This window comes from Cucurbita pepo, chromosome 4, assembly GCF_057944985.1.
Source record: "Cucurbita pepo subsp. pepo isolate OVF chromosome 4, ASM5794498v1, whole genome shotgun sequence".
NCBI lineage: Eukaryota > Viridiplantae > Streptophyta > Magnoliopsida > Cucurbitales > Cucurbitaceae > Cucurbita > Cucurbita pepo.
In genome coordinates, this window is record NC_141801.1 from 3,928,322 (window position 1) to 3,950,449 (window position 22,128).

Genomic DNA, 22,128 nt, shown 5'->3' on the forward strand with positions numbered 1-22,128 from the left:
AACATACGATCTTAGGATTGCTTTGATTCCTTGACGCTATGTGGGAGAACTTAACCAAGCAATCCTGCTACGGCCCCTATTGTTTGATCCAATATTGATTGGGGACGAGCCTTGACTTCCGGAAGAATGAACTTAAATAAAAACTTCTACTAGAGTAATGAACTTAAATAAAAAGCTTTAATCAATTAGACTTCTACTAGAGTTGACAATAAAGATTTGTACTTGTACAATGTTTTGGTGTGGTGTGCCAAACAAATAAAGAAAGAAAAGGAAAACAAAATCTATATTCACTAGGGAAAATAACCAACAAAAAGAAAGGAAAAAAGAATAATCACCTTTACTTGAAAGCTGTGTATATACTTCCAGAAGATATCGAAGCCCCACCCACCCCTTCAGAACTCTGTCACTGTCGCCCTCAACACTATGAAGAAAAGTCATCACTGGTCACGCCACCTGAAGCGTTTTCAACATTGCTTGAAAGGGAAAGAAGGTTCATCAACTCCATCCTGTATTCCAGGCCTCTCATGTAATGCCCCAACAGCATACACCTTTAATACAAAATTGGTGCAATATTAAGATACAGCAAATAGCAGAACCGCACACAAACTCCATCCAGTTGAAGGCTTAAGAAACAAATCAGCAGGATTTTCTCAAGAATTATGCAGAAAAGACCTTTTTTTTCCAATGAAACAAACTGCATGGTCAGATTGATTTTCTCTCAGATCTCACACTGGTTGGAGAGAACGAAACATTTTTTTTTATAAGGGTGCGGAAACCTCTCCCTAGCAGACGCATTTTAAAAGCTTTGAGGGGAAGCCCGTAAGGGAAAGTCCTAGCAGACGCATTTTAAAAGCTTTGAGGGGAAGCCCGTAAGGGAAAGTCCAAAGAGGACAATATCTGATAGTAGTGGATTTGGGCTGTTACAAATAGTATCAGAGCCAGACACCAGGCAATGTGCCAGCGAGGAGGCTAAGCCTAAAAGGGGATGGACACGAGGTGGTGTGTCAGCGAGGAGGCTGAGCCCCAAAAGGGGTGGACGCGAGGCAGTGTGCCAGCAAGGACGCTAGGCCCCAAATGGGGGTGGATGGGGGTCCCACATCAATTGGGGAAGGGAACGAGTGCCAGTTAGGACGCTGGGCCTCGAAGGGGGTGGATTGTGAGATCACACATCAATTAGGGAGGAGAACGAAACATTCTTTATAAGGGTGTGGAAACCTCTCCCTAGCATACACGTTTTAAAAACCTTAAGGGAAAACTCGAAAAGAAAAGTTCAAAGAGGACAATATCTGCTAGCAGTAGGCTTGGGCGGTTACATTTTTTTTGTTCCAGCCAAATATTTTAAACATAGTGCACTATTGTACATAACATGCACACAATGAAAAATAAGAACACGAGAAGTTGTCTAACCAGAAAAGTAGACGAGCCAGGTAGTCTCGTGTTAATGTTAAGAGGGGCTGGAATTGGAGAGAAGTATTCTCAACAAGTTCTGCACAATCTTCATTACCAATATCTGTCGTGCCCGTTCCAATATTTTCTGATTGAGAAGGAACTTTGGAATGAATCTTTGGGGAAAGGGTTGCAAGAAGTCCGTGGACAACAGAATGTATGGCTTCTTTTAAATCAGGGGATGTAGGTTCAGAGAGCTCAGCCACCTGTTTATCATAACTAATTGAAGTAAGCCAAGGAAAAATCATAATAAAGCCAAACATAAACGTGATCCACAATCTCATGCATGCTCATCGCCCCCTCCCAACAGGGTAGAGCAAATCAATAAATTGAACATGTTCCCTGTAAAAGAGTAGCATCCACGTATTCACAAACTGTGTGTGTGTGTGTGTGTGTGTGGGTGGGTGGGTACATGTGAGAGCGAGTGGGTCTCCGAGGTCGAAAGAACCAGCGTAGATAAAAATACGAAGGCATACAATCTTGTAGAATTAAAATAATGAAACAATATATGCTTCAAAAATGTAAAAGGAGAAACAAAAATCATTCTGTGTTATTCAACCTGATAAGTTGCACTACGGAGTCCAACTGTTTAGCCAAAAGCCAAACCTCTTACCTATACACCCATGACACGAGTTAGAAGAAAAATGATAAGCATGGATGGAATGCAAACATTTCATCTTTGTTGAAGTCAATCAAGGAAGGAGCTCAAGGTTGGTAAACAACTTGGATTCTTGGATAAATCTAGAAGCTCAGACCAGAATAGTTTGAACTTCTACATGATTTATCCATTGATAAGATTTCAAAATTATAATGACCAATAGCCATGCTACAGAGACTATCAACAGAAGCAGCAGTATTTCTAAATGTTGAACAAGTTGAGGAAATAGGTTGATTAGATATCATGCCAATTATAACTTACGGTGGAAGAACCACAATAATTTATCGTCAATAGTCGGGTTGTACTAGACAGAAGACATTTTTTTTTTTTTTTCCATATATTGTTTTTTTCAATATTTTCAACCTTTTTATATTTGAGAAGGAATTAAAAAACAATCTAACATTTGCTCCTTGTCATGCCATGCACTGCCTTGTATCAACTATTGTGAAAATATGCGGAATAAGAAAACATTTTCTTGCACATTCCTAATCCTTAATAAAATAAAAGAAGGATACAGCAAACTTCACATGAACAACCAAAAGCAAAATTTCAATAAACATATAAATAGCACGCTACTTTGACAAATATGAAGGTGAGCCTATATTACAAAGTTCAGTAAATGTCTTCATAGTAGTTATGTGTGTACTGCACACGTCATCTAGAAGATCTTAAATTGACAACCAGGGTTTGACTGTTCTGTAAAAATAAACGCACCTTTTCTGGCTGTAATGATCGCAGATAGTCCAACAGATCATTTTTCTCCTCGCCAACAAACTGCTGCATCTGAAGAGCAGCACTTTTTCTCTTGACTTCATGGAGTTCCTTCAACAAATTAACACAGGGACGTAAGAAAGTATATTAGAAATGGAAGACAGAAAGTTCCTAGATGAACTAATGGGATGTTAGTCAATATATATATATATATATATATATATAGTTCCTAGATGAACTAATGGGATATTGGTCAATCTATATATATATACAACAAAGAGAACAGAGGTTAGAACAATAAGTCAAGAACCATGGTAGAAAGACAATATCTCTGATGAAAAGATCCTTCCATTTTTTCTCAGCAAAGTAAGTCAATTGCTGGACTGAGTTTTACACTCCAAGCCAAGCAGGCTCCACTAGATTTAACAGAAAAATTGAATGTGCCAGTTGCAAATAGCCAAATAAAATTTAGAGCTGTCGCCATTACCCAATGATTAATATGATAAATTCGCCTAAAATCATTATCTAAAAACGGCGCATGATTATGATTAACCCATTTGGGGCTGGGTTTGTTAAATAAAGTAGAGAGACTCCCCAAACTTACAAGGATATATACCTTTTTAATTGAAGATAATTGAAACTGTAAATGAAGAATATGCTGTTGAACTTCAGGAGAAGTTTCACCAATGCCTTGAATATTAAGGTTTTCACACGGTTCATCCAAAAATTCCTCGCATTTGGAAGAAGCCTCATTTTCATCTAAAATGTTCTCCGAATTAGCACTGTCAAGCAACATTTCATGTAGATCAACTCTACAATCATCATTTGTTTGTTTGTCGTTATTTCCATCATCAAAGTCAAGATTTCTTTCAAGGCAGAGTCTATATTCAGCATTACGCAATGTGTACCTGAAATACCATCAGAAGAACAAAGAGAATTACCATCAAAATGTGCTAACACGTAGTAGGAATTAGAAAGGAGAAAGTAAATATCACATTCTTCATGGATGAATTGGTATCAGAAATGAAGACATTGATGACTCAACTCAACTCTATCAGTAGCCATCATGTATTAAAATGAGTTTTTTTAAAATCATATCATATGAAACGGTTAACGATGCTTAATCGTTACAACAAAAACATACAAATTTTCCTGTGAAAAAAGTTGGTCTTCTCTGTCTTCTCAAGGAATCTCAGAAATCATAAAGACACAAATTAGGGCAGTCAACTAACCCAGTCATTATTGAAGAAACTAATAACTTAGAAACTGGTTCCCATAAAGCCTCAACCAAAACTTGAAACTGGTCAGATGGAAGTAAGCCCAGCATGCCAGAGATAGTCCTTTTCATAGCATCCACAGTGGTCGGTGGAACATCTTTTTGAATTATGCTTACATCTAATGGCTCTATCTCTTGTATCAAAGATGAGAGAACTGATTTCTGAAAAATGAAAACACAAACTGTCAACTAAAGAATTTTATGCTGAAAACATATAAAAATTCATCACATGCAACAAAAATTAGATCTAAAAAACTTTAGTAGCTTAAAAATTGTAGTGAAATCCCCTTATTTATTAAACAATACATCACATAGTAAAATAAGTAAGAACATATGTAGAGTTCGTGCTAACTGGTATGTAGGGCAAGAGTTGTACCCACACAACAGAAAAATTGAAGCCTAATCACATGAAGTAGCTTGATTTGACGATCACATGACAAATATTACGAAGTACCAGCACAGTTAATCATTCTACCAACACAGAACTAAATGCAAGCTAATTCAATAGGCAACTGAATCGAATCACAGAAAAACCAGAACTACTTTCTTCCACTTAATCCAATGGAAGAGAACTCAAACCAAATAAACAACAGCAAATTAAAAAAACTACTGGTATGCAAAGAATCAATCTGTTCTCACGCTCTGTATTCAACGTGTTCCAATAGAATAAATCTAAATAAAAGCTAATTCCATAAGCAACAGAACAGAATCTTAGAAGAATGAATCTGACCTTGGATGAAAATGGCGGATTCGAGTGCTTGCCATGATCGAAGTCATCGGAGGAGGAGTCCAAAGAGGAGGAGATGGTTAGGGCTGAGAATCGGCAAGGGAATTTAGAGGAGGAACGAATAAGAGGGAAGGAAAGCGAGGGTGTGGGAGAAGAAAATTGGCGAGGAGAGCGTGATGAGGAGGGCCGGAGTTGCAGAGGGAGCGAGAGAGAAGAGGTGAAGGTTGCCATCGGCAAGGAGAGCCACAACCTCAACCACTTCTCGGTCTCCCTCTTCTTCAACCTGCTGGCCTGCGTGTGCACCATTTAACTGCAGCCACAATTAAGATGGAGAAATTTGATTGGAGAATTGTCTCTTCTTCGGCTCGCCTTGCTGTCTCAACCGTTGAAATTATCCCTTTTTTCTTATTTTTTAATTCGATAATTTGACAATTAATTAAGATAAGAATTAGAGACTCTCGACACCTGACCGGCCCGGATAGAAAATTAGGGTTGTTACATTATTAACTGGATTCCACATTATTCACATGGTCGTTGCCGGGATGTCACCAGGATGTCACCGAGATGTCATCATTCATACAAGGGTGTCTTACCTTTACCTCATAATTAAGAGTATGGCCCCGGATAGAAAATTAGGGTTTCACATGGTTGTTATCGGGATGTCGTCATTCGTACAAGGGTGTCTTACTTTTACCTGAGAAATAAGAGTATCATGTTATTTGAGTATTTTAAGAATACTCAGTAAGCAACTCCATTATTGAAGCTGAAAATGCATGTAAATGCAATCATGAAGGGATCTATTCTTCTATAAAAAAAAATTTCATCAGATTGGACTCTGCTTTCTAGTCCATGCTAAAATTGGATTTTGTATTTATCTGCACATGAACTCATCAGGCAGGCTATCCACACCTCTGAGTCAGCCCTTCAGTTAGCGCACGCTCATGCTATCGGGGCCGCGAAGGAAAAGGAAACCGCATGATATCATACAAACATAGATATCATAATGTACGCGTATATACCTATCATGACAAATAAGTATTCTGATGCATGTGACAATGCATAAAATCGTCATAGCTTTTGTAACGGCCTAAGTTCACTGCTGGTAGATATTGTTCTCTTTGGGATTTTCTAGGGGAGGTTTCCACACCTTTATAAAGAATGTTTTGTTCTCCTCCCCAACCGATGTGGGATCTCACATACCCCCTTCAGGGCTCAGCATCGTTGCTATCACTCGTTCTCTTCTCCAATTGATGGGGGACCCCTAATCCACCCCCTTTTGTGGCCCAGCTTCCTTGCTAGCACACTGCCTCGTGTCCATCCCCCTTTGGGGCTCAGCCTCCTCGTTGGTACATCATCCGATGTTTGCCTCTAATACCATTTATAATTACTCAAGCCCACCGCTAGCAGATATTGTTCTATTTGGGTTTTCTCTTTCGAATTTCCCCTCAACGTTTTTAAAACGCGTCTACTAGGGACAAGTTTTCACACCCTTATAAAGAATGTTTCGTTCTCCTCCCCAACCGATGTTGGATCTCACAACTTTAAATCATGCCATAAACGTATGATGGAAACCGTACATTCATCATTTCATAAACCTGAACTAATCAAGTACCATGATTTGCATGGCATATCATATAGAAGTATTATGCATCATACGACATGAAAGTCACAACAAGATCCATAACATAAACATTTCATAGCATTAAAAAAAAAAAAAAAAAAATAGAAGGTCACCGTTATTACATGAGCAATCTGAATAGAGTTAACAGCCTAATCCAACCCAACCCTTTATTTTCAAGTTAGGTTGTCAATTTTTTTTAATTATTTAAAAATCCATAGGTGTTACATTAATAATTAAAGTCCCATAAATTTCAAATATCAAACATTTATCAGTCATAACACATCACTAGCATACATGATAAACCATAGTTATCTACAACACATAATACATTAATAACTAAAATCTTATAAAATTTTAATTTATTCGAATTCAAGTCAATCCAAAGTATATGTTGTTGACAACTTATATGTATATGTTGTCACATTAATTTACACCAATAATATTGTAAATGACATCATATGTATTATAACTTTTGAATTCTCATTAATTAATTATGATTTTGTGACTTAAATTATTTTTTAAAATTAAGTTGGAATTATATAAACATTATTTTTGTAATTCAATTTGATAAATAAATCGAAGCTCTATTATTAGAGTGCTAACATTTGATGCGTTCTTACCAAGTTTACTTGTATTTAAGTCGGTGAATATTATTTTTCGGAGGAGATTCAACGGTTGGAGTAGTTGGAACAAGAAGACTAAAGACTCACGATTAACTTTTTGATATTTATTTAATGTACGTTTACTTAACCTTTGGTTTTGTTTAATTCGAAGGAAAATTAAAGTCGTACCCAATATTTTCGCTGCATAAATGAGACGTTCATTTCTAATCTACCCAAACACTCATTTTTCATGATTATACATATGCATGAAATCTCGTGGCTAAGAAAACATATGTTATAACTCGTGATGCATTATTATAATCATTTATTTCCTAAAACGGAAATAGGCATCAGGCTCTATATCCTAGCAATCTCCCATGAGACTGATCCAGTCAACTAGGAATTTCATTCTCAATCTGCACCGTAATACCGTATCACTTGAGGCTTTGCACAATCTCAATGTTCCAACATCAACACAACGTGTTTGCTGGACTCTTTGCACCCTCTATCTCCTCCAAACACATCACCATCTTCCACTAACTTTCAAGTGAAATGGTATCGCCTTCTGTGTTTTGTCTTGGAATGATAGACCGAGTTCCTCACCAACTGCATGACACTAACTATCTACCTGAAGAATCTTAACGCATTTCTGAAGCCTAGACATCCCATCATCCATGGTTTACTCTCACTTGCTTCACATCTCATTCCTCAGCAACAGTTTCAAGAGTTTACTCTCACTTACTTTGTTGTCTCATAGCCTTTCTTCTTTTGTCCTTTTACAAGACATTTTCATCAAAAGTCACGTCACAATATCTCCGAACTTTTTTATTCTTGTCATCCCCAAACTTGTACCCGAACATGTCAGAATCATAGCCTATGAGATAGCACTTCATAGGCTGACGCTATTACTCTTCTCTGGATCAACACGAACATACGCAGTACAACCAAAAGTTATCAAGTGAGAGTACTTGAGTCTTTTTTTTTGTCCATACTTCTTCTGGAAATTTGAACTCCAAGGGTATTGACGACCCTCTATTGATCGAGTAGACTGTTGTATTTACAGCATCGACCCAGAATGTCTTTGGCAATCTAGAATGAATTCTCATACTCTTTGCCTGCTCATTCAATGTTCTGTTCATTCTTTTAACAACACCATTTTGTCTTTGTTTTACCGGTAATTGTCCTCATTAATTGAATTCCCTCAACTGCACAAAATGCTTTGAATTACGAATCATCGTACTCTTCTCCATTATCAGACCTCAGACAATTGATCTTCAAGCCGGTCTGATTTTCAACTTCAGCTTTCCATTTCATTGAAAGTGGCAAACACATATGACTTGTGTTTCAAGAAATAAATCCATACCTTCCTACTGAAATCATCGATGAAGGTGACGTAGAACTTTGATCCACTAAGGGATGGAACTGGAGATAGTCCCCAAACGATTGTATGGACTATTTCCAGTGCTACTTTCTTCAGTTCTCTGACAATCTTTGTGAAGCTAATTCATTTCTGTTAGCTCATAACATAGTTCTCACAAGGACTCATATCAACAGATTTCAAACCTTCCAAAACTCCGTGATGTTAAATGCCATGTTTCTTGACAGCGTCAACCGGATCAACCTTAGGGCCTTACAATTCTTGAGCTTCCACTGCTCCGTGGTCATGGTATCTGGCTTCACCCTCAATAGAGGTTCGTGAAGATCTTTCTTCATTCTGCATCTTCCAGAAACTGAAATTGGATCCATCAAACTTTTCAATTCCAATTTTTGAACTTTCCATCTTCACAGATCGTGGTGAATTTCGCCTCGCTCTAATACCAATTTTTAGGATCGCATAACAATGCACACACTCGATCAAATCGCATAACAGTGCACACACTCGATCAAATCGCTCAACAGTGCACACACTCGATCAAATCGCACAACAATGCACAAACTCGATCAAATCGCACAACAATGCACACACTCGATCAAATCGCACAACAATGCACACACTCAATCAAATCGCACAACAATGCACACATTCGATCAAATCGCACAACAATGCACACACTCGATCAAATCGCACAACAATGCACACACTCGATCAAATCGCACAACAATGCACACACTCGATCAAATAGCACAGCAATGCACAAACTCGATCAAGTCGCATAACAATGCACACACTCGATCAAATCACACAAAGAATAGGAGAAAGAAAATTTAAGGAGGAATATTGACTAAAGGTTTCATTGACACCTAGATAGAATATAGAGGATGAAAAAAAAGTACATTAGAAGGATTTACCAAATCTATACGAAATATATGTTATATATATATATATATATACTCAATTTTTACGAAATATCTATCGAATATATATCTAACATATCCTTATGAAATATCTACCATATATATTTTTACCGCATAATATCTATTATTATTGTATATATTTCTATCAGATTTTTACATACGTTATCCATATCCCAGTAACTAACTTAAAAAATATCTACCACACAACTATTCAAATAATCAAATTTTCAAAAAATAAAAAATAAAATAATAATCTAATCCAACTTATAGTTGGGTTGCACTATATAATAATGATTTTTACAATTTAATAAAATAATAATCTTATTTAAAAAAAAAAAAACAATATACGGTAGGGACTAAGAATTACCCAATAAAATATTTTTTAAAATAATTTTTAATTTTTAAAAAACTCGACTAAAACTTTTTTTAAAATAAATATAAAAAATATATTTATTTATTCATATTTTTTTTTCAATTAAGCTATAAAAACATTAAATATAATATGTGAATTGAAAAAAAAAAAAAAAACCATTCCATAATATACCAACACCTTCCTAATAATACTAATATAAGTTGTTACTATATATATTTATATTAATTAGTAGTTTCAAATAAAAAAATATTATATATATATATATATATATATATATATATATATTTATATATATATATATTTATATACCCGATCACAAAAATGTTAAACTCTAAGCTCATATGATACGATAATTGAATATTCATACTATATTATTATATAATGAATTATATAAAATGAATAAATTTATTTATTTTGTTTTATGAATATTTATTTTATCACCAGAAAATAAAGAACTTTTTAAAAATAAAATAAAATAGATTATTGGATAAAGCAATATTCTTTATTTATCTAAATTAAAAAAAGGAAAAAAAAAAAAAAATGATATGGCGCAATTTTATCTAAATTTTCGCTACTATCGCCAACCGCGAGTAGCTCAGAAAGCGGCAACAAATGGATTTGAAATTCATGAAAATGGCGGTATTTCTCCCTCCTCTTCCTCTCTATTTCATAACTCCATTCCGCTTCCAATGGATTCCCAGATTCTCGTTCTCCTCCCCCTCCTCCTCCTCCTCCTCCTCCGGATTCCTTCTGCGGCAAACTCTGCAACTTCCTCATCATCTCTCCGCCGCTCGGAATCGGATTCGTTTCGTCTCCCATGGACGCGTCGGAGTACCTCAAGCCCTCCGTCCGAACTTCGAAGAAGCGCGACTTAGAGGATCATTCTCTGCAACTGGCCTCCGCCAATAAGAGAGTGGCGCTTGGGGAGATCACCAACTCGTTGATCTTCAATACCAGACAGTGCTCGCTTTCTGATCAGGAGATGACGGATAAGGATATGGACGAGGAGGAACGTCCCGATGGAATCTCTGTTGATTGTTCGAAGAAGTGTCGTTCTGCATCTAGCATCTATAACCACCTTCGATCTCTGGAGGTATGGATTCTGCTTCCGTGTCTTTAGATATCGGTTTGGCTAGTTTTTTTGTGATCGCGATAATGTGTATGGTGAAGTGATTATATTAACTGCGGATTGCGATATCTTTACTTTGTCTTGGTTTTAAATATCCGTTTGGCAAGTTTTCTGTGGTCGAGATATTGTGTGTAGTGAAGTGGTTGTATGACCTGACTGCGGATTGCGATGTCTTTTCAATGTCTTGAATTTTACTCACCGGTTTTGCTAGTTCTCGGCGATCGAAGTGGTTTTATGATTTGAGGATTCAGATTTCTTTTCTTCCAGCATTTTAATAGTTTCATCGTTATCATGTTCCTTTACGATACATAAATTATCGATAATTTGAGATTCCTCGCTACTAATTGTTATTATTTTTTTTTTTTCGACTGTTGCTTCTGCTATATGTTTGGATGGAATTTCACGTGCTTGGGAGTTCCAAAATTATCATAGGGCAGGATAGGTTCTTTCTCGAATATTTTTGTTTGGAATTGGGGCAATGTTTCGAAACACAATTTTCTGGCTCAATTTCACTATTCGGATTAGAAACATTTTTCTATAAGGCATTCAGAATCACAAGTTTTTTTTTCACAAGTGAAGTATGTATGTTCATATTCCTGCCTTGCCAGTTTCCTCATCTATCAACGCGTTCAAACAAAGCAATGCGACTCTTAATCCCATTATTTTATCAAAATACTAATCCTCAAATTTAAGATTTTCAACTTTCGATATATTTGATCCAACTAATTATTTCCTTGCGTGAATTAGATGGAACTGCACATGAAGGTACTGCCCAATAACATCGTAAAGGCTCAAAATGGTGATTCCATTTTAAGTTTCACTTATATGCGAGAAATTCTTGTGGATTGGTTAGTAGAGGTTGCTGAAGAATACAAGCTTGTATCGGACACCCTATACCTCACCATATCACATATGGACATATACTTATCCTCGCAAGCTGTTGACAAAAGCAAGCTGCAGCTTCTTGGTGTTTGTTGCATGCTTCTTGCATCGTAATTACCGAGAACCCACTTGTTTTATTTGATCATATTTATGGCATTCGTTCTAAATCTCAGTTTTATATTGATTGGGTTCTGTAGAAAGTATGAAGAGATCAATCCTCCAAATGTTGAAGACTTCTGCTATATAACAGACAATACATATACCAAAGAACAGGTATTCACCTACTCCTTTCAATGTCTTAATTTGTGCTTTCGCTTCTAATATTTTGGCACTGTAAGCATCTGGCATTCCCGTTTTTCCTAAGATTAGTCAATACAAGGAAGAACCTACCATCTGCCATGTCTCTATATCTACATTAAAGTCGATCAATATTCACAATATGCATTATAAACGTAGATGAAATATCCATAATCTCAAATAATAACATCACCCATATCAATATAAATCCTAACTAACTTGTTCCCAAGTTATAAGTATCATTGCTAGTATTTATGTTCATACTTTTATTATTCATAATAGTTTTTTGATATTAAATTCCAATTCTTTCCCACATTTCTTCTTGAAGATCATGCAACTAATAGGAGAGTTGGTAGGCCATGATAACTGACGAAGTGTGTTATCTGGTTTTGTTTAATCTGCAGGTATTGAGTATGGAGAGAGAAGTACGCAAATTCTTGAGCTGTGAAGGTGCCCCCACCATAAAAAATTTTCTCAGGCAAGAATGCTCTTCAACTATCTTATATTTAGTACCTAAAAACATATATTTCTTCTTTTCTCTATATGCGATTAACTCATTGTTGCCCTCTTACAGAATATTCACAAAAGTTTCTTTGGAAAATTGGAAGGCTCCAGACTTGCAATTCGAGTTTTTGAGTTGTTACCTTGCGGAGCTAAGTTTGTTAGATCACCGTTTTGTACAGTTCTTACCATCAATGGTCGCTGCATCAGCTATTTTTCTTTCTAGATTCACAATTCAACCAGATGAACATCCTTGGGTAAGAGATATGTTCGTAGCTTGATTAATAACCCATTTATGAATATAGTTTGGCAATGTTTCTTGCTAACTTCGTCATAAATATGATATTATGTTTTTCAAGCGATGACAAACTTTGTTGCTTGATCACGTCTTGCAGTGTTTAGCGCTGCAACATTACTCCGGTTACAGACCATCTGAACTGAAGGAATGCATTCTCGCCATTCATCGCTTGCAATTAAATAGAAAAGGAAGCTCTTTACAAGCAATAAGAACCAAGTATAAGCAGCATAAGGTAATGTGTATACGTTTAGTTATTTTGCTTATTCTTTTGAGTTGAAACGTATACACTGATAGGAAACTGAAAAGATTAAACTAACGTGGTGAGTGCATATGTATATTAGTTAGGGGCACCATCTTTTAAAATTAAATTCATCAAGGCTTATACCCAAAGTATGGTATTATTGTGGAAACTTGTAGGATTGTTTTGATTTTATTAGCAATTTGATATGGGTATTAATCCAAATTTCTCTGGTTTTACATAAACGAAGCCAACATTCATCTCTTGTAAAGAAAAAAATGATAAACTTAGAAGCTTTTGTTTTTATAGTTCATCATCTAATAATATTTAATGATGTCTTTTCATTTTTCAGTTCAAGTGTGTGGCCGAGTTATCTTCTCCCTCAGAAATTCCTGCATATTACTTTGAGGACATTGACAAGCAATCATTCAACAGGTTCTTGAGAACTTAACTGTTTGATTACCTTGAAGCTTAAGCCCTTCCTTTTCCCTTGGCTAGCATAACATGCACAGTAACCATGCACAAATAATGAGAATTTGTTGCTAGTTAGATAGAAGATACCCCCCTCTCTCTCTCTCTCTTCGTTGTAAGAATGCAATTGAATCATAATGAAAGTTCTTATAGTTGAAATAGTTCTTGCACTTTTTAAGCTGCTATTAAGCGAATTACAATGATAAAGTTTAATGAAATCACTTCAAGAATTTTGGAGAAAAATTGCTCAAATTTATAAGTTCAACTTTGCAACTGTATTAGTAGTATATATGGTATTGGCAATGTCAACGAGCTTATGATAATACTCCAGATCACACATGGATAAGATCATTCTATTAAAGTGCTTTGCTTTACTTGATTACGAACAAGCGAAATGGATCACTTTGTATAATACTCCAAAAGGCACGTCTAAAATACATGACGAATATATTTTCATTGGTAAAAGGCCTTTCGAGGAAACCAAAAGCAAAGTTATGAGAGTTTATGCTCCAAGTGTGAAGAGTCGTGATTCTTAACATGGTATCATAGTTATGTCTTTAATTATATCGTGTCAATAGAATTCTCAAATGTCAACAAAGAAATTGTGAATTTTGGAGGTTTAGCCGAAAGTGACCCAAGTGTTGAATAAAGGGATATACTTTGTTCGAGGGCTCTAGAGAAGAAGTTGAGCTTCAATTAAGGGGAGGTTGTTCGAGGACTCCATAGGCCTCAAGGAAGACTCTATGGTCTACTTTGTTCGAGGAAAGGATTGCTAAGGGTTGTTGGGAGGGAGTCCCACATTGGCTAATTAAGGGAATGATCTACTTCGTTCGAGGGCTCCAGAGAAGAAGTCGAGCCTCGATTAAGGAGAGACTGTTCAAGGTCTTTATAGATCTCAGGGGAGACTCTATGAACTACTTTGTTTGAGGGGAGGATTGTTAGATTGTTGAGAATTGTTGAGAGGGAGTCTCACATTGGTTGATTAAGGAAATGATCATAAGTTCACAAGTTTACAAGTAAAGGAATAAATCTCCATTGGTACTATGAGGTATTTTGGGGAAATCAAAAGTAAAGCATGAGAGCTTATGCTCAAAGTGGATAATATCATACTATTGTAGAGAGTCGTAGTTCCTAACACGTGTATCATAAATTTAGCTCCTCATTTCTTTAAAAAACAAGTTAACTTTTAACATTTTTGTGAAGAATGCACTCTACGTATAAGCTTCCCGAACAACAACCATTGGAAGTTCTACCACAATAAGCTATGTTAGCTCGACTCTAATACCCATCGTTAAAAAAAATTGACACTACTTTTTAATGGCTTACTTATAGGATACTTCCTCTATCTAACTGAACTTACTCGTTTCTATATAGTAAACACACCGTTTGATTAGATTATCATTGGATATAATTCTTGCCATCAATGCTTTGTGCATCGTCCATTTTTCTCTCTCTAGATTCACCGTTCAACTAGAGAAACATCCATACATAAGTGATACGTTTAACATTAATGGTTGGCTCGAGTACAATCGATCAAATCTTCTCTCCTAAAAGAAATAAACGACAAAAGATTTGACGTTTATTATTATTTAGAAAGCATGCTCATGCTTCCTTTTGCGTTTTTCTCTTAAAAAGATAGATTCAAATGAATACCGAACAAATTTCGACCAACCATTTGAGTGCATAGTACTAACCTACTCGACCTCGACACCCCATGAGTAAGACAATATTCTTAACTTTCTATCTTCATTCTAATATTTGCGATTCATTTTCAAGTGATAACAAACTTTGCTACATCATTATCGCACTGTTGTTAGCGTTTACGTACTTTCAAATTACTGTACTTAGCAGTTAGCACACATTAGACCTAAAAAATAAATTATTGTCGTTCTCGACTATAATATTTAAATCTTTTTCCTTTTAAACCATATAAATATTTTTTAAAATATTTTTAAATTATAAATTTTGTTTCAATAATACATAAAATATTTTTTTATTGCAAACATTGAATTTTATTTAAAAAATACCTCAAAACTTTAGGACAAATTCTTGCATCGTCTCTAGCATAAGCCCTAAGGTGGACCCGCGTCAACCCGACGATCCTATTGTTCGTCGAACTGGCGGAACGGAGACGCAACAAAGACGGAAGAAACTGAAGAAGCAGGTCCGAAATCTACCACCGCCGATTGCGTGTCGTAATGGAAGTTGCACTGGACGAGAAGGAATTGAAAGCCGCCGGAGCTGAGCTCCTGATCGACGGACGGCGAGGTATCCGTATCCATGGTTGGGAGATCGAGACTCACAACCGCTCCATTCTTACGTCCTCCAATTTTGAGCAGTACTTTCTTTTTCTATCTCTTTATATATGATATCTATTACTGATTTTCGAAAGAATTGTGGCTCCTTCTAAATTGAACTTCTTTACTTCTCCGAACTATGGAAATGGATTTCGCTGTGAAATCAAACAGTTTCTCTTGCTTTGGAGTCCGCTTTTGTCTTTCTTGAATTTAATTTGCTTTTTATCACTGCAATTAAATGCATCGTTTGCCTCGGTTGTGCTTCAATTTTAATTTCTAAGCGTAGGTTTATGTGTATGTGATGGCAGATATCTGTTGACTACGAATTCTGTATCCTGAATTTCAAACTGTGATCCGAGTTGTTGTAGCTGTCAAGCCATAGCTTTATTTTCATACTTTATACTGTATATAGCATTATTTTGAACTACTATTGCTGTAGATTTTAGGCTTTGGATGATATAATATTGTTCTTTATCATGAATAGAACGTCCACAGATTATTTTCTGTTCCGAGGTGTTCTATAAGGAGGATGTAGTGATCGGTTTTAAGTTCTATTAAGAAATGGAAACGGAGGGCGCACAAATTGTTGGATGTTCTTTTGTTGTTGCTAAAAGTTAATGGTTCAATTTGTACTCTTAGTAAGGAATTGACTACCTTTATTCATTGTAGTTTCAGTTGAGATGATCCCCTAGACATGCACACAAAAAAATAAAAAATGTCGAAGAACAGTTGCACTTTGAATAATATCACTCAATCTGCTTGTAGATGGGAGCAGAAACTTCAGACGTCTCACTTGCCAGAGATGGTGTTCGGTGACAGTTCGTTAGTTCTCAAGCATATGGAAACTGGAATTAAAATTTATTTCAATGCCTTTGATGCTCTAGCTGGGTGGAAAAAGGAAGCTCTGCCTCCTGTTGAAGTTCCTGCAGCTGCACAATGGAAATTCAGAAGGTAACGACTATTTTTCTTTCTTGTTGATCCATGGCTGGAAAGTATTATTAGATTTATGTTAAGAAGTCATAGTTATACATTACTTTATTATGTTTATAATTTAGCGGCTGGTGAAATTTAGGGCCACTTCCATTTGGTTTATCTGTCTTTCTGTTGGCATCTTGGTGGAAGGACTTGATTCTTTGAATGGATGCTAATGCATAGCAATTAATTCCTTTGAATTTAAATGCTAGTATCTTTAGTTGTCAAAGATAAACATTAAATGATTTAAGTGTTTACTGGCACTTTCTTCTGGGATAAATTAAATTTATGGCTTTCGGTCTGTCTATTTTTCTGTAAATTATTTCCTACATCTGATGAAAGTTTTTCTTGATGGGTAGAATATATCATTGTAGGGTCTGACACAATTTTCTGAATTTGCAGCAAACCTTTCCAACAGGTGATATTGGATTATGATTATACATTTACAACGCCATATTCTGGGAGTGAAACAATTGAAATAAATGCAGAGAAGGTATGTTCTTTTGTCCTATATGCCTCTCAAAGCTGTGGTTTCTGGTTGAATCAAGTGCTTGACTAACTTCCATTGGTTGTGGAATTTTCTGACCTATTAATCTTTTAGGGGGTTGGAATTTTCTTCTTTATTGCCCCCTTCGACGTTGGTTCCTTGGCTTTGCAGCATCAATTTGAATAGCTAATGTGATTACAAGGGCATTTAATTTCTAAACTGAAGAATGCAATCATTCTCTGTTGCTGTATTCTTTGCATTCTGCTGTGTCAGTAATAGTATTTTCTTTTCTGATCAGCATGGAGGAGAAGAGAAAACATCTGCAGAGAATAATGGTCTTTGTTGGGAGGACAGCAATGAGAAAATTGATTTAGTCTCACTCTCACTGAAGGAGCCTATTCTCTTTTATGATGAGGTGGGAATCATTAAGTATAGAACATATAAATAAAAGTATTCTGTATATACTTTTCTTTAATTCTCCGCTCTTGGTAGATTCTTTCCTCCCATGACCAAACTGTGCATGGAACTCAACAGGTAATCTTATATGAGGATGAGTTGGCTGACAATGGTATATCACTTTTAACAGTTAAAGTGGTAAGTTACCAAATTCTGATGTTACTAGTATGAAAATAATGTTCTTATTAAAGTATAATGATATCAACATGGGCTTGTATTTTTTATGTTTTGATTTTCTAGAGAGTCATGCCAAGTTGCTGGTTTCTTCTTCTACGTTTCTGGGTAAGTTGATTTTCTGAGCATTTAATAACCATTTGTTTAAGAATCTGTAAACCACTTAACCCATATCATTGTCTTAGCATTTTTATGAGAGAATGTTACGACAATATCAATTTTAGTTCTTTTGCTTACTATTTCTCTTCCCTTCTACCTCTGTATGTTCAGCTTAGAGTTGATGGAGTGCTTATGAGACTAAGGGACACTCGTCTGCATTGCGTATTTAGCAACAGTGAAAATCCGATAATTCTTCGAGAAAGTTGCTGGAGAGAGGCTAAGTTTCAAGCTCTAGCTGAAGTAAGTTCATTGGCTTGCTTGTTGTATTAGGGAAAAATGTGTCAACTCAAAATATAAAATATTAACCCTTGGGAAAGCTTCTCTTTCTAAAAATATCATCCTTTGTGAACATCGTGAAAATGAATATAAACGTGCGTGCTCGATTTTAATTTCGAAATCATAATATTATGCATAGACATGTTAGAAGCAAAATGTGAATACATGCTAGAAAAAGGCAAAGTCTTTTAGTCTTGCTATGATAGTCTATTTAACCTCTTTCCATAAGCTCATAATTTCAGTTGTCTTATACAATTTGATGATGTTTTTATCCATCAACATTCTCTAAATCACCGAAACGATTTGCAGAAAGGATACCCGACTGATTCTGCTGCCTACAACGATCCGAGCATCATCTGCGACAGACTCCCGATCATTATGCAGAAGACCCAAAAGCTTAGAGTTTCTGGTAAACTATAATCATGTAAATTGGCTTGCCATCATTCTAGTCAAATTAGCATTTCCTCATGCATGTTGTTGTTGAAGTCTTCTACTTTCAAGTATGTATTCCATGGCTTATGTTGGATACGTTAAACTTGTTTGCATTTTGTGGAAAGGAAACTGGAAAAGTTCAAAACATAAACAAGGTAAAGGATATTGGAAAATACTTGTATTTCCTCCCCCCAAAATTGCATAAATTGGAAAAGACTACTCTAGGAAGCATTTCCAAACAAAATATATGAACATAATATCTTTTGGCAGCTTTGTAGTTGGATCAGAATTGAGTGGCCAATTCATAGGTCAAACCCATGGCCTAATCCACTAGTTTTTCTCCGTAGGTAGGGCACAAACTTTTCCCTTGGCAATTCTCTAGGGACTGGAGAACTCATCAAAGAGTTCAAAATTTTCCATTCTCATTACTTGTTGTAAGAAGCAACAAGGTTAAGTTATAAATAAATTTGATCGGTTAAAATTTAGTTTCTATGATTTTAAAAGTTAAAAACATCATAATTCGATAAAATCTTCATAAATAGTCATTTTCTAGTAAAATTTTAACCTATTAAAACCATAGAAACTAAGTTCTTTTTTAACTATACCTTTCTATTCTTCAAACTTTTATCTCAATTGGTGATTGGGATGGAAAATAAAAGAAAATAAAAGATGATATGAGGGGACAAAATAATGAACAAATAATGGCATATGATATGAGGGAAATTATTGGCATAGTCTGGTTGATCGGCACTTAGGTAGATTATATTTATTGCTGCATTAGGACTGTCTCCCTATCCTATCCTATTGTCTTAACTATGAAAATGTTAAACATAGAAACTAATGATGAATTTTCAAACTTACCTTTAACCAAAGTTTTCGTATAGGTTTTTGCCTAATTTTTTTTTCCAACGGAGTACATTGAACTTTAGGATAAGTCAAGTTTGAATTATGCTCATAAATTTTGAAAAAAAAAAAATTTCTCTTTTACTAATGAACTTTAAGATAAGTTGAGTTTGAATTATGCTCATAAATTTTGAAAAAAAAAAAAGATTTTACTCTTTTACTAATACGCTGGAAAACGAGTGACGATCAATGTGTAAAAATTGGAAGATGTACACAACATAATCGCACATCATTCACGTAAGTTGACGTGACAACAGTGTAAAAATTAATGATTTTTTATCAATATCTTTTTAAATGAAATGAATAGTAACTATGACGTTAATCTATTTGTAAGTAATATCACTAATGTTTTTTTAATTTTTTCACGTCAATTGTCACATCAATTTTTATATTTTATTGTAAAGAAAAAGATATTTTTTTTGAACGTTTAAAAGTATTTTTGGAATAAATTTCAAAGTTCCAAGAAAAAAAAAATGCAACTTTTCTAAGTTTAAGGAAATAATTGAAATCTACCTCAAACTTTAAAAGCATTTTGTATAATGATACTACTTGTCATAATCATACTTTGACGGCAATGGACTTGCGATTGTGCTGCACTCACTTCTCAAGCAACGTATGCTCGAACCTCTGGCCTCTATTAAAAAAGAAAGTTTTAGAAAACAGGGGTAAAAAGATTTCGAAAGAGAGTTTTGAAGCAAAATTTGAAAAATTGAATTTGGTGTTATATGAGAATGTAAGCAAAAGGCAACAACGACTTCCTGCATATAACTATTGGATAGGGAGAAGTTGACAAACTCTACTTGGAACTTTGAAATCAACTTTTCTCCATAGTGCATGTCGGATGAAGTTACCATGAAGAACAAAACCATGTCTTGTCTTTAACATATGCACTACTTAGCTTAGATGTGTTGGAAGGTGTTGAACACAACTCACTATGAGAAACACTCGCACTCTTTATTAACACCGATCGAGAAGAGAATACAAGACACTCTGTAAAATACTTCTGCTTTTTATTGTTTTTGGATTTCTTTGATGAATAACCTAGGTACGGTGGAGGGGTATTTATACTGTAGCCTACGCAATCTAGACCTAACAAATCTGAATCTTTTTCCTAAAATATCTAGATCTCTTTCTCCTCAAATCTCGAGGTATTTTTCCTAAATCTCTACTAAAATAAATATATGATGAGCTCGTACAATTATTGGGCTTGACTCTATTGGGTTAGTGACGTAAGGATCTTAAGAAATCGTTAGAGATATCAAAGATTTTTTCAAAAAAAGAAATTCAGCAAAATACAGGTCACTTGCATTATTAGGGAGAGCTTTCTCTCCCCCCCTCATTTGTATAAAAGAGGAATTCCCTAACTCCTATTGGATTTTCAAGCTAAAATCCTTAATTTTCCCATCAAATCATACTCCCTGATTTCCAATCAACTTACGAGCATGAGAATAGGTAGACAGAGATGAAATCAAAACAAACAAAATAAGACACAGACGACTTTTAGAGAACATTTATCCCATCGAAATAAATGTGGATAGCACCAAAAATACTAATAATAATAATTAGCCACATTATTTGTGTATTATCACCAAAAGAAAACGCCACAAGGCAAAGAAACCACTGCACTCAATTACTTGCTATCCAGTTCAACAGGTACCAATAGCACAACCAAAGGATTGTCATGTCACTGATTTCATTGGATTTGGTATCTAAGGCACTTAGGACTTCACATATTTATATTCAGTAGCCATACAGATCCAAATCGAGACAAATCTTTACATCTTTCTTTACATAACCATCAATATTCTTAAGAAATCTTATTCACTGATGCTTAGCTAAACTGTCTTTTTCCTTTTCAAGACGTAAAATGGTAGACCCTGTGTAAGTTCAATCCCTTTGGCCATTCACAAAGTGACCTCTCAAAGCAACAAGTTCCCACTTCCCTGTAATGGTAGAGGAATCCATAAGAGGATACTCTCTCTCGACAAAACACAGGTACAATCTCATATATCATCCACCCACAAAAGGGCCTACTTAATAGAACAAAACTAATGTTTTCTCCAAGAGAATGGGACTTCTGTCTCGCAATCTCATTCACCTTTTGACACTGGCTGCTTGTCCTAACACTACAACAATTACCCTAATTCTTTTTATCTAATAAGTTTTTAATGGATAATCACCATGCAGCTGGCTTAGAATTGACAGATCACAGTAACTCTTTACCCAAGATTGCCTATGCTCCAGTATTTGCACCCAGAAGCTTGTATCATTTTTTGCACATTAGTTTGATGAGGGCACGTGGTTGTTGCAAACTTACAGTTTGGTAGTGTCTCATTTTGAAGGTGGAAGTTCCTAAGAAAGTGAATTTTTTCTTTGGGTCTTTGTCAAAGAAAGGTTGAGTACTTATAGAGTTCAAAAGAGGTTGCCTAACTACATGTTCATTTTTG

General features: G+C 35.4%; 3 protein-coding genes across 4 annotated transcripts; 2 read left to right on the forward strand and 1 right to left on the reverse strand.

The window, feature by feature from the left end:
• Positions 1-158: 158 nt before the first annotated feature.
• Positions 159-5,133, reverse strand: LOC111793513 (MAR-binding filament-like protein). Its single transcript, XM_023675425.2, has 6 exons — positions 4,822-5,133; positions 4,048-4,253; positions 3,432-3,723; positions 2,819-2,926; positions 1,408-1,652; positions 159-548 (listed from the first exon to the last, which is right to left on the reverse strand). Exons 1-6 carry the CDS (start codon positions 5,122-5,124, stop codon positions 422-424), a joined length of 1,281 nt encoding a protein of 426 aa, XP_023531193.2. The 5' UTR covers positions 5,125-5,133; the 3' UTR covers positions 159-421.
• A 5,208-nt stretch (positions 5,134-10,341) lies between these two features.
• LOC111793621 (cyclin-A3-1) lies at positions 10,342-13,768 on the forward strand. Of its 2 annotated transcripts, XM_023675581.2 has the most exons (7): positions 10,357-10,802; positions 11,586-11,830; positions 11,918-11,993; positions 12,422-12,495; positions 12,592-12,775; positions 12,914-13,048; positions 13,407-13,768. In XM_023675581.2, the coding sequence occupies exons 1-7, from the start codon at positions 10,527-10,529 to the stop codon at positions 13,503-13,505; spliced, it is 1,089 nt and encodes a 362-aa protein (XP_023531349.1). In that variant the 5' UTR covers positions 10,357-10,526; the 3' UTR covers positions 13,506-13,768. The 2 variants fall into 2 exon arrangements, with proteins under 2 accessions (XP_086979135.1, XP_023531349.1); XM_087123009.1 differs by having other exon boundaries at positions 10,342-10,802; positions 12,422-12,775.
• A 1,812-nt stretch (positions 13,769-15,580) lies between these two features.
• On the forward strand, positions 15,581-18,953 carry LOC111794097 (TIP41-like family protein). Its single transcript, XM_023676232.2, has 8 exons — positions 15,581-15,863; positions 16,588-16,773; positions 17,197-17,287; positions 17,580-17,696; positions 17,816-17,875; positions 17,978-18,019; positions 18,182-18,310; positions 18,656-18,953. Exons 1-8 carry the CDS (start codon positions 15,724-15,726, stop codon positions 18,764-18,766), a joined length of 876 nt encoding a protein of 291 aa, XP_023532000.2. The 5' UTR covers positions 15,581-15,723; the 3' UTR covers positions 18,767-18,953.
• Positions 18,954-22,128: the final 3,175 nt, after the last annotated feature.